Source organism: Carassius auratus, unplaced genomic scaffold (assembly GCF_003368295.1).
Source record: "Carassius auratus strain Wakin unplaced genomic scaffold, ASM336829v1 scaf_tig00216334, whole genome shotgun sequence".
Taxonomy (NCBI): domain Eukaryota; kingdom Metazoa; phylum Chordata; class Actinopteri; order Cypriniformes; family Cyprinidae; genus Carassius; species Carassius auratus.
Genome location: NW_020528516.1, coordinates 122788 through 138594, shown reverse-complemented (window position 1 = coordinate 138594; position 15807 = coordinate 122788). Strand labels below are relative to the sequence as shown.

The 15807-nt window shown below is 37.9% G+C and overlaps 3 protein-coding genes across 4 annotated transcripts; 2 read left to right on the top strand and 1 right to left on the bottom strand.

The window, feature by feature from the left end:
• The first annotated feature begins 2900 nt into the window (after positions 1-2900).
• On the top strand, positions 2901-6811 carry LOC113097622 (phosphoglycerate mutase 1-like). Its single transcript, XM_026262890.1, has 4 exons — positions 2901-3214; positions 4313-4587; positions 4685-4865; positions 5774-6811. The coding sequence occupies exons 1-4, from the start codon at positions 3076-3078 to the stop codon at positions 5941-5943; spliced, it is 765 nt and encodes a 254-aa protein (XP_026118675.1). The 5' UTR covers positions 2901-3075; the 3' UTR covers positions 5944-6811.
• Positions 6812-7321: 510 nt separating this feature from the next.
• LOC113097626 (exosome complex component CSL4-like) lies at positions 7322-11497 on the top strand. Of its 2 annotated transcripts, none has more exons than XM_026262896.1 (8): positions 7322-7373; positions 8498-8613; positions 8707-8781; positions 8930-9018; positions 9454-9487; positions 9641-9691; positions 9771-9855; positions 10617-11497. In XM_026262896.1, exons 1-8 carry the CDS (start codon positions 7346-7348, stop codon positions 10721-10723), a joined length of 585 nt encoding a protein of 194 aa, XP_026118681.1. In that variant the 5' UTR covers positions 7322-7345; the 3' UTR covers positions 10724-11497. The 2 variants fall into 2 exon arrangements, with proteins under 2 accessions (XP_026118681.1, XP_026118679.1); XM_026262894.1 differs by having other exon boundaries at positions 7335-7373; positions 8489-8613.
• An 812-nt stretch (positions 11498-12309) lies between these two features.
• Positions 12310-15524, bottom strand: LOC113097625 (lysine-rich nucleolar protein 1-like). The gene is made up of 5 exons (XM_026262893.1): positions 15426-15524; positions 13900-15037; positions 13309-13368; positions 13169-13222; positions 12310-13057 (listed from the first exon to the last, which is right to left on the bottom strand). The coding sequence occupies exons 2-5, from the start codon at positions 14905-14907 to the stop codon at positions 12752-12754; spliced, it is 1428 nt and encodes a 475-aa protein (XP_026118678.1). The 5' UTR covers positions 14908-15037; positions 15426-15524; the 3' UTR covers positions 12310-12751.
• Positions 15525-15807: the final 283 nt, after the last annotated feature.

Here is a 15807-nt window from a genome sequence, read left to right as displayed (position 1 = left end):
TGATTGGTTAGAATTATACCACCCATATCGAACATGTGATAAAGCACAACATAGACTAAATTTTCTCTGCGTAGACACACCGACAAAAATACAGAAATTATAATTTGCTTCAAAACCACCACTGGCTCAGCCCCCCTATGTGCCTCTCTAGAAGCTTGAGTTCTGCAAGTGAATGTCGCTTTATTGTTCATCCCAAAGAGGCACATAATCACTGTCAGGGACTATTACATGAAATGTTCCCTCCTGGTGGAATGACCTGCAGCGTCCTTAAACATCTTCAAGAAACTACTAAAAACACATTTCTTTCATCTTTATTTGACCCTCTAACTCTAGCACTCTCTATTATAAATATATTCTTAAAAAAATGCTTTGTCCCTTTTAAACTTCACCACCATCTACAATTACTGCTTTTTTAATAAACAAAACAAGCTTTTCTAATAGTTTTGCATTCCATTTGTTTTTATAATACAATTAACAAAGTGTTTTCTAAATCGGTGGTTCCCAATCCTGTTCCTGGAAAACTCCCAACATTACACATTTTAGATGTCTCCCTATTCAAACACACCTGATTCAACTCATTAGTGAAGACTCCAAGACCTCAAATGTGTGTGTCAGATGAGAGAGAAACCAAAAACATGGAGAACCCCCACCACTGGGAACCACTGAACTAAATGTATTTTCTTTACGTATATCAAAATATTTAAGACGTTAAAAATATGAATCAGAAAGAGCTTTATGGTCAATGTTGCATAAGTATGTACATGCACATACAAGGATTTTGTTTTAGTATAGCTTCCAGTTCACATAGACAAAAATAAAGATAAGAGACATGTAAATAAACAAATATAATTTTTTTTTTACAGATGTGCTAAATAGAATAGAAGCTATAAATTATACATAAACCTTCAAAGTTTTAGGCTGCTGTTTTTCTTTTTGCATACGAGTTGCATAATAAAAGCTACATGCAAATGAATGCAGCGATGTTGCATCACACCACAGATAGTGAAGAGATGACTACACCACCCATGCACCCAGGGAAATACCACACACCCTCAGGTGCTACTCAAGGATACACAGATTCACTACTACTAAAGGAGCAAGAGACAGGACTTAACAAGATAACTTCAGAGAAGTCAATCCTAAAACATGGTCTCATCAACAGGTTACCAATGAAATACCCACAAGTAAAAATAGAGAGATCGTAATAAAGCTTACCTTTATTAGAAAAGGCCAGCCCCACAGCAAATTAGTGAATAAAAATTAATATAATGCAAGTGACAAATCAAAAAGTGCTGACGCAGTGGAGGCAGACAGAAGAAGACAGTAAAATGACAGTGAAATTTATTAATTATATTAATGTTACACTGAATCCTTCTGCAGGGCGTCTGGTTTTCATTCAGGGAGCAGTGTATCAGTACACTGAGTCTCAGATCCAGCAGACGGTGCATCAGGCCTCAGCAGGAGCCCAACGCTTGCCTCAAAACACTTCGTCCTGGAGGATGAGGATGAAGGGATGTCTGTCTGACTCACTCCCAGAGGAGGAGGGCTCGTCGTCACAGAAACGATCATCTTCCACTGCGAGTTCTCATCAGGAAGAAGCCCACATCTGTGAGAAACACACTCCACACACACACACACACATTTGTTTTAGTGAATTGTGGGGACTTTTCATAGACTTCTATTGCTGACCGAATGATATTTTCAATCCTATGTCAAAGTGTCCGAATAATTTTTGGCTCCCAATGTTTTTTCTCATAATTATGGCTACTAATGTTATGTATAACCCCTTTGCTTATATTTATGTATATGACCCTTCATCTCTCAGCAAATCAGCTAATCTGTGGGTCTTTGAATAAAGTTTTTCAAACACAGAATGTGGTTTATTGTTTTGTTTTGATTTGATTTTAAGTAATGAAACTAAAATTTGCTAAATTTTCTATTACATTTATACAATAATACCAGATTAAACGGGAAGAAAGGGGGTCTGAAAACATTTTTAAAGGCCGTGTGATATGAAAAAAACCTAAATTAAAAAATAATTAAAATAATTTAATAGATAATAAACCATTAGATTTAATACTACATCTAAAAATACACTTCTATAGTAACACACAAAAAAAAACACCATGTGAAAAAAAAAAATATTGAAAACAATAGAAACTAAATATTTTCAAATAATAATTTTACTGAATAAATATGGTTAATGCAATTAAAAAATATATCTGCCTTTTAAATTGTAATGTTTTAAAGAAAAATCCTACACTAAATTATTTAAATTAAAATATATAATGTTTAAAGTGAAAAAATAAAATATTTCGAACTTCCACAATAATAATAATAATAATATTTTTTATTTATAAACTTGTAATTTTATACCGTTAAAATATGTAAATATTGCACTTACAACCAGCTGCAAAACTATAATTCCTTCTTTTTAAACTTATGACAGATGATTTTTTTTATGTAAACTTTTATTAACAAGATTAAAATTACATGTATAAAACAAACATTATACATGATATTGACAAACATTACACATGAAATAAACAATTTCATACTAGGGGGCTGTATCCACATCCTAATTTATATAAAAATATTAAAGCGTTTACAAACTTTCACTGTTTTAATTGCTTTTTGTTTCAATGAAAATCGTATAGTATCAATATAATGCTCCATTTCCTTACTAAAAGAGATAAAACAAGTTTTTTTGCATGAGAACTTACATTTGTGAATATGAAATTTTGCATGTAAAACAATAAGATTGATGATGTAAACGTTTTCTTTGATGTTTTCCAACATACCAAATAATACATATTTCCATAACAAAACAAAATGATACTTATGACAGAAGATAAAGACGCTCAAGGTCGCGTCGTGACGTCTCTTTCCTCTGATTGGTCGCGCGCATCAGGAAGCGTCGTGCTCTCGCGCTGTCCTCCTTTAACAAGCGACGACCTCCAAACTCACCGGAGCTCTATTTCCGCTCACCGTGACTGCATCTCTCATCCGCCTCCGGTACCGCGTCTCCTCCGTTACCAACGAGCATCCCCGCTGTGTTTCCGTGCAGACCGCGTGATGGCCGCGTACAAGCTGGTGCTGATCCGCCACGGAGAGAGCTGCTGGAACCAGGAGAACCGCTTCTGCGGCTGGTTCGACGCCGATCTGAGCGACACCGGAGCCGAGGAGGCCAAGAGGGGCGGCCAGGCGCTGAAAGGTGACCCGAGTCCGGTCTTGTGTTTGTGTGTGGCCCGCGGAGATCACCGCACTGCAGCAGTAGCAGCTCCTCTCGTGATATTACTGTTATTATAACGCAGGATGACTCAATATCGTGCTGCTCTTCCTCATTTACTCTTTATCTGCTGCACTGCAATATTTTTAGCTTGCCTAGGCGTAAAAAAACCTTCAACTATAACACAGAAGTCATGATAAGTTTGTTTAAAAATACGACGTTGTGAAAATGAGTTCAGTAATTGATTTTTATATGTCTGCTTTTTGAAAATATAATATCTTCTAAAATATTGATATGGAGGGGAAAACTAGAAAGAGGAAAAGGATGTTGTTTCACTTATCTGTCAGTACCATATTTAAAAATATTCTTCTTCTTCAAAAACAGAACAAAAACTGTATTTTAAAAAAATATATATAATATAATATATTATTGAATTTTTTTTTGGTAGGACAAATATTTGGTTGTCACAACGTTGCTTGGAGGTTGCATGAATGTTGATTGGTTATCTTGATGGACCAAGTCTTAAGGGATCAAATTCCTGTATTGCAGTCACAGATACAAAAAAAGTTTGCAACCAAGATGTAACCACACAAGTAAAAAATACACTGCACACAATGTACAAATGAAAGCAAAGTTTTCAGAATAGCAAGCAATGGTGGCCAATTGTAAGATATTGTGCACAAATCAAATTTTTTATAATGCATTTAAAAAATAATTAGCATGAATCAAAACTTAAAACACTTAAATATTCATGCAGAATTATCCAACTTGCAAACAAAATCATGTTTTCATTGGTTATATTTCTGTTTTTTTTTTGTGCTCTCAGATATTTTTATGCTCATTATTTTTATATGCTTATGCTGCTTTCCCTTCGCTCTTGTTTCAATGTTCTGTTCTTGGTTTTGTAAATGTTGCGTTAGTTTCATGTAAATCAGGGCAGATTTAAGCATTGCTCCACTAGTTCTAGACACTTAGCTGCCGATGCTCATAAACCACAATCTTACTGACCCCAGAGCTTTGCAGGGTAGTGCACATGCAGTGTGCAGAATGAAGCAAATGCTGTTTTCTCTCTCTCTCCTGTAGATGCGGGGTATGAGTTTGACATCTGCTACACGTCCGTGCTGAAGCGTGCCATCAGGACCCTGTGGCTGGTGCTGGACAGCATCGATCAGATGTGGCTGCCCGTGCATCGCACCTGGCGTCTGAACGAGCGCCACTACGGCGGCCTGACGGGCCTCAACAAAGCAGAGACGGCGGCCAAACACGGCGAGGCGCAGGTGAAGATCTGGAGACGCTCCTACGACATCCCACCTCCGCCCATGGACCCCGAGCACGACTTCTACACCGCCATCAGCAAGGTGAGCAGCACACTGACCACCAGCAGAAACGTGTCAGTTCAGCGTGTTAGGCTGATTTCTGAAGGGTCATGTGACACTGAATGTGATGTCACTGCAGGACCGCCGCTACAGAGACCTGACGGAGGACCAGCTGCCCTCGTGTGAGAGCCTGAAGGACACCATCGCTCGAGCGCTGCCCTTCTGGAACGAGGAAATCGTTCCTCAGATCAAGGAGGGCAAGAGGGTCCTCATCGCCGCTCACGGCAACAGCCTGCGAGGAATCGTCAAACACCTGGAGGGTGAGAAACCCTCTCAAACACCCTGAAGATCAGGCCCTGATAGTACACCAGACAGGATATACACCCTAATCACACCCAGGACGAGCACACGAGGTCTCCTAATCCATAGGACGCTGTTTTAATGGTTGAATTAAATTTGAATAATCAAAAAGCACGTCTAATTAATTTATAATTATGAAATTTAGACATTTAACAACAGTTGTGTTTAACAAAATTTTTAGGGCCTTGTGAAATTGTGTTAATTGTTCTCAATTCCATTTTTTCCATTTTAATTTTCTGGATTTAATGGTTGCATTTGAATTTTTGTAATCAAAGGTATGTTTAATTAATTGAAATTATAACATTTTACAAATGAACAATGATTTATTAAAGGTTTAATGAATTAAGTTTAAAAATTATCTGCTCCCCCAATTCAGTTTACTCTTAAGCAAAAATCTGTTTTTAGATTTTTTTTTTTTTTTTTTTTTTTTTTTTTTTTTAATAAAAGGGTCCTATGCATTTTTTATATAATTATTCAGAATTTATGATTAAGTACAATTTTATTATAAAAAATGGTGGTATTCATGGGAAGGCATAAAACATTAAAGGTTTAATTTATATTTTGAAATCTAATCAAATGAAAGTGTAGCTTCTCTTCTGTCTGCACTTCTCTTGAGTTACTCTTTTAAAATTCTGTGACATTCTGAGTTCTACTGAAAATCCACTTTTATCACTGAATTCCGTGACTACATCTCACAGAATTCTCCAGGCCCTAGATGATGCATCATTTTCACCTTTCCTTAATAATAACTGAAGTAAAGGTAGCAGTTTAAAAAAAAAAAATCTTAGCAGATGTATAACAATGTCCTGGCAGCTTCATAATTGCATATATTTGATTGTGTTAATAATATCCCGTGTGTTTGCTCCAGGTATGTCGGAGGAGGCGATTATGGAGCTGAATCTGCCCACAGGAATCCCCATCCTTTACGAGCTGGACAAGAACCTGAAGCCGGTGAAGCCCATGCAGTTCCTGGGGGATGAAGAGACGGTCCGCAAAGCCATGGAGGCTGTCGCTGCTCAGGGCAAAGCCAAGAAGTAGACCTCAGTTCACACAATCCTCCTCCAAAACACAATCATTGTTCGACCATGAGCCTAGAACCAAACCACTGACCAATCATTCATTTCCTAATGCTCTGAATCGGGACCATCCTTCTAATAAAATTCAATTGAATCTGCTTGGGTATATGTTTAAATGCAGTGAAATTGAGCCACAGGGAGGGGTTTTAGCTTTATATAGTCTCAGCACTGAAGATCCACGGTTGCACATTTCAGAAGGCGGCACATCTGTTTGTCTGTGATGACATGCTTTGATCACTGATGCCACGCAGCAGCATATATTAATGTCCGGGTGGGCTGCAGAAGGGATGCGATTCCCCGTCTTTGAGTGATTCCTGCTTTGCACCGCTGCTCTTTATATTTCTCAAGACCCACACAAATGCTCTTGAATCATCACACACTGTCAAGTCACTGAAGAGATCTGCGTAACAGTTTGTTTTTAGGATTCACCTACATCTAGAGTGAAGACGTGAGTTTGTTTGGCGATTAAAAGCAGATTATATTCCTGTTTTTTTTGCATATGTCTATTCACACTTTTTCTGTGGTAAATATGATGCTGTGGTACATGTCTTGTTCAATGCATCTTGACCCAAGTATTCTGCAAACATACTGAATATTGTTGTCCCAGAAAATAAATGATAGCTTGTACAGGAGGTTACAATTAGTTTGCTTGACTGAAAGCCATAGTTATATGTAGCTATACTTACGCGAGCTATGAGATGTGCAATCCCTAAAAAATGTTGTTGTCTTAAGCAGAAATAAAGTTGCATGCTGTGAATATTTTCTTCTGATTCCTAAAGATAAAAAGAGAAATGCATCTGTCACAATAAAAAGTTTTTAAAAAACATGAATATACATAAGATATCTATTTTAAATAAATGCAGTTTTTAAAAAAAATATTTTATTCATGTATCACAGGTTCCAAATAAAATAAAAAGCATCACAACTGTTTCCAACATTCATGTGACACGGAAAACTGGAGAAAAGATGATGAAAAATCAACTTTGCATCTCTGAAATAAATTACATTTTAAAGTATATTAAATAGAAAACCATTATTTTAGAAATACGTTTTTTTTTTACTGTATATTTGATCAAATAAATGCAGCCTTGGTGAGCAGAAGAGACTTCTTTTACAAAAACTATTCATTTTCAAAGATTAATTGAAAGGCAGTGGTTTTGAACTTCGTTTTTATAATAATATATGATAAGAAATATATAAGGAACAAAACGTCAAAACCCTTTCAATGTCTCCAGTTACATTGCAATGCAGCCACAACAAATATGGCGGTTTACTCAAACCGCACATGATGAAGTGACCAATCAGAGCGCGAGTTGTCCTCTCACTAATAGCCAATCAGAACGCATCTGTCGCTTCTTGAAAACATGTCGCCCATGAAGCTGTGTGTTCCAGGTGGGTCGCTGTTATTAACGTGTTTTCTGCACGTACTTTTATCTACATAATCGTTGCAGGGCTTGGCTATATGTTCTCTGTTTACGCACAGAGTGATATTTTATGAACTTTGATGTGGGTAGTAATAGTTGTGAGCGGTTTGATTCCTCTATAGCGTTCACGTGTGTTGCTACAGGGCTGAATCATCCGCACGCGCAGCACTAATATGACGCTGTAAACACATAAACATGTTCGATTTCGGTCAACATATGGCAAAAACAGCTTAGGTCGATAGTTTGCGTGATATAATAGCGTGTATGTGCTATTGAGTGAGTGAGTGAGTGAGTGAGGTGTTTGCAGGGTTTAAAGACTCGTTTGGCGAGCCCTGCCCACCGCCCGGGGCGCGAGCGCTACTGTCATGCATACCTGCCCTGAACCTGCGCTCAAACACTCACCTGTGTGCCTCTACACGAACGACTCGAGCTGCTTCATCCCATACATTGCCCCGGGAACAGTCACCGAAATCCGGTTTAATTTTTTGCATGTTTGTAAAAAAAATAATAATAATAAATTATGTATAATGTACAGTTAGTTACTGTTCGTGTACACCTCTGGATATTACAGTATTTAAACTATGAAAACATATTTCCTCCACGGTATATAAAAGAGTAAATGCGACTTAAATCTTACAATTCTGACTTTTTACAGCACAATTGAGTTTGTATCACAATTCAGATTTTTCCTTTGACAGCAGATAAAAGAGAGAGAAAAACTTGAGCAATTGTGATATTTAAAAGTCAATCACAGTTAATTTTTTTTATTATTATTCTGTGGCAAAAAAAAATTGCAAGATATAAACCCAGAATTCAAAGTGGGGAAAATGATCTAGGCTAAATTGTGAAATTTAAACTAGAATCTGAGAGAGAAAAATCTGAATTGTGGGACTGAAAAGTCTCAGTTAGCCTCATCATATTTTATTGCATGGCAGAAATTAACTTTGATGATCTTTTCTTGTGGTTAAACTATATTTTTAGGTTTATTCCTGTCCTATATACTTCCATTGAATGTGGATGACTGTATATTGTGTGTGTGTGTGTTTACACACAGTTTGATGTGGCTTGGTTGGTCTGCTGTTGTTCACGCAGGTGAAAGGCTCTGCAGCACGGAGGACTGTATCCCCGGGAACGGCACGTATCTGCGGCACGGCTCCATCTTCGCTTCGCTCGCGGGATACGTGCTGAGGAAGAACGAGGGAGAGGAGGTCAGTTCATTTGAACACAACACTTTATTCATTTCTAAGACTTAAACACCCATGCTTCTTGGTTATGCAATAGTGGAATGTACTTCTTCACAGCTCCCGGTGATTTCAGTCGTAAGGGAGACAGAAGCACAGCTTTTGCCTGACGTCGGTGCCATTGTCACCTGTAAGGTGAGAGTTCTGTACAAAACATCACATCATTGGTGTTTAATGCTGTGGTCATATCATATCTACATGCTTCTGATCTTTTTTTGCCATTTACTGTGAGATGTTCTGCTTAATGTTTCTGTGTATTAAATCTATGATTGTTTCTTTGCAGGTGACGAGTATCAACCCACGATTTGCTAAAGTCCACATCTTATACGTGGGGTCGACTCCGCTAAAAGACAGGTTTAGAGGCACGATCAGGTACGGATGATTTAATCTTCTATCAATCCCTAATTCTAATATCAGAATCAGCTTTATTGGCCAAGTGTACACAGACACACAATGAATTTGTTGTGGTTTTTAAAGTGCTCTTGGTATAAACATATCTGACATGAGAACAGAAAACATTTCAAAAGTAAGACTTAACAGTATAATAATGTGTATGAATCTGGAACAGAAGATTTATGCACAGATTTGTGCATTGTTTTCTCTATTTACAGCTGTATAAATTTTATATATGCATATGTATTTACATAAAACTTGAGATTAATATCCATCAAATGTTGCAAATAGGCTAACTAAGTAAAGTTTCATTCATATTTGAAAAGCAGGTTCTGTTGGATATTTTATTATCAGTAAAAGAAGTTAAATGTTCAGTCTAATCTGTTAAACACTGTTTGGTTTGGATTTGTCCAGAAGAGAAGACGTGAGAGCGACGGAGAAAGACAAGGTGAGATCAGGAGAATTCTTTTGTTTTGTGATTAAAAAATAAATAAAATTGTGAATGGAAAAGATGATAATGCTATTCAAAATTGTACAAAAATGTCTGCAAAAATGTAATATGTAACCTTTTTAAAATGTCATGTTGAATTGGTGTTTTCAGGTGGAGACGTACAAAAGCTTCAGGCCAGGCGATATTGTCCTTGCAAAAGTGGTATCCTTTATGCTTTATGAAAAGCAGTTTGTCTTTTGTCATGGATGTGCTGCTCATGACCCTTGACCTCAGATGTCAGATCTCTTTGGGCGACGTGCAGTCGAACTATCTGCTGACCACAGCAGAGAACGAGTTGGGTGTAGTGGTGGCCCACAGCGAGGCGGGTGAGGGAGTGTCAAATAGCATGCACTTTAATAGGAATAGTTCACCCATGATAAATATTTGACAAATGTACTCAACCTGAGACCATCTCAGATCTAGATGAGTTTGTTTCATCATGGGAACATATTTGGTGACATGTAGCATCACTTGTTCACCAGTGGATCCTCTGCAGTGAATGGGTGCCGTCAGAATGAGAGTCCAAACAGCTGATAAAAACATCACAATAATCCACTCTAGTCTATCAGATAACATCTTCTGAAGTGAAAACCTTCAAGTTTGTAAGAAACAAATCCGTCGTTAATGCGTTTTAACCTCAAATTCTTGCTTCTGGTCAGAATATGTGTCCATTATCCATAATAACGCTTCCTCCAGTGAAGTCCATCCCCTGTTGTCCTCTCATATCAAAATCCACTACACTACATTTGTTTAGAGTTATTTTGGAAACATATTTTTCTCCTGATTCAGGCAAAATTATATTTTTCATTGCCGAAAGCAACACTATGGATAGAGGATTCATATTTTAGCTGGAAGTAAACAGTTTAAAGTTAAAACGCTTTAATGATGGATTTGTTCTGATGGCACCCATTCACTCCAGAGGATCCATTGGTGAGCAAGTAATGCAATGCTACATTTTCCAAATCTGTTCCTATGAAGAAACACACTCCTCTACACCTTGGATAACCTGAGGGTGAGGACATTTGTATTTATGTATAGTTAACCCAAATGTTCGTTGTTCATCACAGTCTGAAATCTCTTCCCGCAGGCGCTCAGATGGTGCCCATCAGCTGGTGTGAGATGCAGTGTCCACGTACACATGCCAAAGAGTTTCGCAAGGTCGCGCGGGTACAGCCGGAGTACCTGCAGGCCTAAGCCACGCCCACCTCACCCGCTGACCACACCCACCGGAACACACAGCTTCAAAGACACGCCCCCTCCAGCAGAACTCTCAGCCCAGTAACCGATTGGAATTCTAGGAGTGGATCTGGACTGTCACATTCCACACTGCTTGTGATGCACACTACTCAGTGAATACTGCATGAGTATCACATCACCGTAGTTCAGTGTAGTTGCATAACTAAGCAGCATTCTGGCATTTCTGCTGCTGTGACACACCCGTGATTGCAATGTCACATGTTCAGATGTCTTTTGGAAGCTCTGATTGTGGAAGCTCATATTTTGTTGATGGACTTCCATTTTAAATGGTCCTGAATGTTTAGAGCTTCTTTAAACACTGAGTTGGAACAACTGTATGGGTGAATCTTAGTAAAACGTACTACTTTTGGTCACATTTCATCACAAAATCAAAAGAAAAAAATAAGAAATTATATTGTGTAAAGCAACTGAAGCCTGTTTTAACGACATATTTTTTGCATTGTATAAATGGAGCTCCAAATCCCACAGCTCTTTTCTGAACGTGGAAATTTGAAGTTTATGGAGTAGTAACATTTGGCAGCACTCTTTTCTAACTCTTTGAAGTGAATGAACTGCAAAAATAGTCACCAGAGATTAATTTTCTCTTGCCGCTTTTATTCAGAACATCTGGAAATGTCTTATTTGATATGTTTTCTTTATTCTGTCTTTTGCCTGTAACCGTTTTGAGAGGACGTGTTTACAAGAGAAAAAATAAAATAAAGGTCAGTTCCATTTGTCCTGAATGTTGCACTGTTGTTTGGAATAAAGATGGAGAATTTCAATGCAGGATTTACTTCGTCAAATGATATATTCCTGTAGCTCAAACAGTAAAGCTTGGTGTTAGTGATGCCAAGGTAATGGGTTCCAGAAGTTTGGGATCAGTACGATTTTTTTTTTAAAGCAATTAAGTGATTTTATATAGCTAGGATGTGTTAAATTTATCAAAAGTGACTAAATTTAATGTTAAAAAAGATTTATATTTTAAATTGTTCTTTTGAGCTTACAGTTCATAGAAAATTATCAAAGTTTCAACAAAAGCATGAAGCAGCCCTATTATGGGTTACGATCGGTTCATATTTTGGTTTTGGGAATCGCCAACAACAGGTTTACATGCATGCAAGGTCAAAAAACACTTTCATTGTCTAATTTTTTAACCACAGTTCACTCAACGATAAATGGCTAGATGACTCTGAGTCAACTCTTTCTTAGGAAAGAAAGTAACTTTATACATTGTGCACTTTTAGATTTAAAGCTTTGCAGGATGTTTTCATTCACTTAGAGCTGTTACACAACGCATGAAAGGTAACTTTCAAAAATCTATAACGAGCACTTTAATAACATCTCACAATATAAAAAATTATTCTAATTTATTTTTGATCAAATAAATGCAGCCTTTGGGAGCATAAAATTTTACCAACCCCATGCTTTTGAACGCTAGTGATTATACTCTGAAAGCAATGCCACTTTAGACAAAACTCGCTAATTGCATCACTGTAAATGACAAAATAAATTAACTAAAATCTCATAAACATCAATAACGCAATGTGACTCATGATTACCCAAAGGACAGCTCTAATCCAGTGTCTTTATTTGCTGTTGTTTAATTTTATCTTCTAGTATAAACTTTTTCGTATCAAAATCCAATGATGAATTAAAATACAACTTGTGATATTTCACCTGAGTACAACATCTCTCAGGACCCAAAGAAATTCAATCAGGTTTAAAGGAAACTTACGAAATAAAAAAAGTTAAATACTTTTCTTGGTGGGTGATTCCGAGCTCCCTAGTTTCCAAAAAGTCAAATCCACTTTGATTCATACATTAAAGGAGCAGTACACCAAGAAATGAACATTTTATCATCATTCAAAACAGATTTCATATGGGCTATTCTGTCCTTTTACTGGAGCTTGACTGATGTGATGACAGCACATGGGTTTGTAAACAGTGTGAGCGTGAGTACATGATGATCGAGCGATCCTGTAACTCTCAGTCATCGAATCGCACCGAGTTCCTTGCATTCGCATCAATAGCAAACTTCTTATTGGACGGCGCCGCAAACCCCAATCCGGCTCCTTTATTCCTGAAGTCCATACGGCGGCTCTGTGCACGCTCAAACTCTCCCAGAAGGCCTTGCTGCAAAGTCTGTTGGCCTTCTTTCCCCAGCGCCATGCTGGCCTGGCCGGAGGATCCTGAGAGGGGCTGGCTGCTCTTTTTAAAGCCGCCCATCAAGCGCAGGAACTTGGCTTGTCTGTCAGAGCTGTCGAACTGTGCCGTGCCCCACTGGCCAAGATTCTACAAACAGATCAGTCCCTTCACATTACTGATTACACTAGCCATGCTCTTACACTCTTATAAGTAAAGACCAAGATCAATTAAATGCTAGTGTTCTGAAGTGAAACTGACCGGCTTCGGCTGTGATTCCTGGTCAATGTCCCTCTGTAGGGCGAGTCTGCGGGCCTGTGGAATAAAAACATAGTTTTAACACATCTTAACTTGATTTATTTATGGTGTACACAGTATGTGGTAAAGTATCATTGCTGTACCTGATCTATAGAAACCTCATCCTGGTTTCCAGGCTTCGCTGACAGGAACACGACATCAGACTGAACGCAGAGACAGAACACAATCAGATACAGAGAAGTGAGTGTGTGATTCACTTTTGACAACAAATAAAAATATTAGCAACTCATTTAAACTCAAATTAATGTGTTACACTTTCCTGGAATATACATAGCATAGAAAATGACCATATGTCACAAAACATTACAAATTATATTATTATATTATTTTTATGACTTAATGGCTTTTCATGTGAATGTGAATCTCATTTTAATTTATTATGCTATATAAATATATATATATATATAAAAAAATTAATATAAACTGAAGATAAACAGAATATATTTTTTTAAATGGGGTAAAAAAAAAGTTTATTTTTCCAAAACCTTTAACTAAAATGAAAAAAAGTGTAAACACTGTGCAAGTATATAAATAATACTTAAAAAAACAAAACATATGTAATTAAATATCCTCTCTGAAAGTCAGGTTAATTGTCATCACAGTGACATCATATTGTAAACACCTAGTCATGATCCTGGGTTTTGTCCGAGCAGAATAAACTCAGTAAAACTCACCGCTTTATTTGCTTTCTCCACGACGGTCTCATGATGCTCCTCTTTAGGTTTTTTCTTTTTCATTTTTTCAGGGGTTTTGTTTCTGTCCTCTTTCCTCCCCTTCTTTCCCGTCGGCTCCTCCTGGATCTCAATGACATCATCAGTCATCGCCCTGATTTTCTTCTTCTTCTTCATCTTCTTGTCTGATGGTCTCTCCTGTGCTCCGTTGGTGTGAGGATGACTCTCACCTTCATCCACGCTTTTTAATTTCTTCTTCAGCTTTTTCTTTTTTTTCTCCACCTTTTTATTAGAGCTGATCTCATCAGGCTCCTCCTCTGCTGAAGATTTCTTCTTCTTTTTCTTCACCTTTTGCTCCACCACTTCACACGCATCTGCTTCTTTCTGCCTTTTTCTTTTCTTCTTCATCTGTCCATCTGCCAGTTCTGTATTTTGCTCTTGCTCGGCCACATCATCGATTTTTCTCTTCTTTTTCTTCTTTTTGACCAGCTCCACACTGTGTCCTAAATCAGCCTCTTCTTCTTCGACCTCTACCTCTTTTTTCTTCTTTTTCTTTTTTACACCTTCCACCTCTTCTTCATACCCTTGTTTCTTGGCTTTCTTTTTCTTGGACACTAAATGATCTCCATCCACACTGACGATCACTTCCTCTTGGATCTGTTCTGCTTCCTCCTTTATCTTCTTCTTCTTCTTCTTCTTCTTCTCAGGAACGTCGCTGATGTTTATATCGGAGCTCTCTGGTTTGACGGTCGTCTGAACGGCTGCATTGCAACACACAGGGCTGTTCGCTTCCACTTCCTCCTTCATTTTCTTTTTCTTCTTTTTCTTCTTCTCAGCTGCATCGCTCTCCTGCTTCTCTCCATCTCTGATGTTTATGATCAGTGGTTCTTCTTTTTTAACAACAGTCTGGACGGACACATCATGACACGCTGTCACGCCTTTATCCTGAACATCCTCCAACTTTACTTTTTTCTTTTTCTTCTTCTCCTTGGTCGCCCCGTCCACTGCCATGCTAACTTTTGTCAACCAGCTTCTCAAAAACCTCGTATTCTTCTCGCTTTTTGCATCCTCGGGGCTCTTTTTATTGGTTTTCTATGGTAGAGTTTCCTCTGATTTCTGATCCTGGATCAGCCTTCACTACCTGCAAACGCAGTGAACACATTTCAGACAGATGCACTACATATAATCTTCATGCAAACTAACTTACATTCATAAATGATAAGGAATAAAGTGATTTATAAGTAATTTGTAGTTCTTGGCTGGTTGGGTCGAGAAGTAAACACATAGATATGACATTAGTTTGACGTATGTGTGGAATGACAGCTTGGTTGCTTTTTTTTAAACATCTTTTAATACGTTAAACGCATTTGAATCTTACTTAAACATGATTACAACAGCATTGTTAAATCGACTAGTTTAGCTAAACACGCTCATGTGAACAAATACGCTTCGCTGCAGCGGTTTAACATTCCTTGTTTAACTCCTTCAAAACACTATTATTTGCGTTACATGTTTGTTTTATTACTTACTCGTGTGCCACACGTGGAAACGCTTTCCCTTCAGACTCTAATCCGGAAGAAGTCGCTCGTCACTTCCATGGTAACGCTTCCACGCGTCCCTGGCAACAGTGACCGAACGCGTCCGCGAGCGCCAGTTTGCGCATGCGCACGACGCGATACGCAAAGAGTGACAAGAGACGCCTTGAAAACACGGTAGGAATGTTTATTGGAATTTGTTTCAAATATAGACATCAATTATAGTTGGCAGTATGCTTTTCACACTGTATAGCCTTTCAATATCAAACACGGCATCACATTTAAACATAATACCATCAACTGCATCATAAAGACTGACAATCAAGCGTGCAGAGTCTGGAAAAAAACATCAAACGTGATATCAAAACTAAACTAG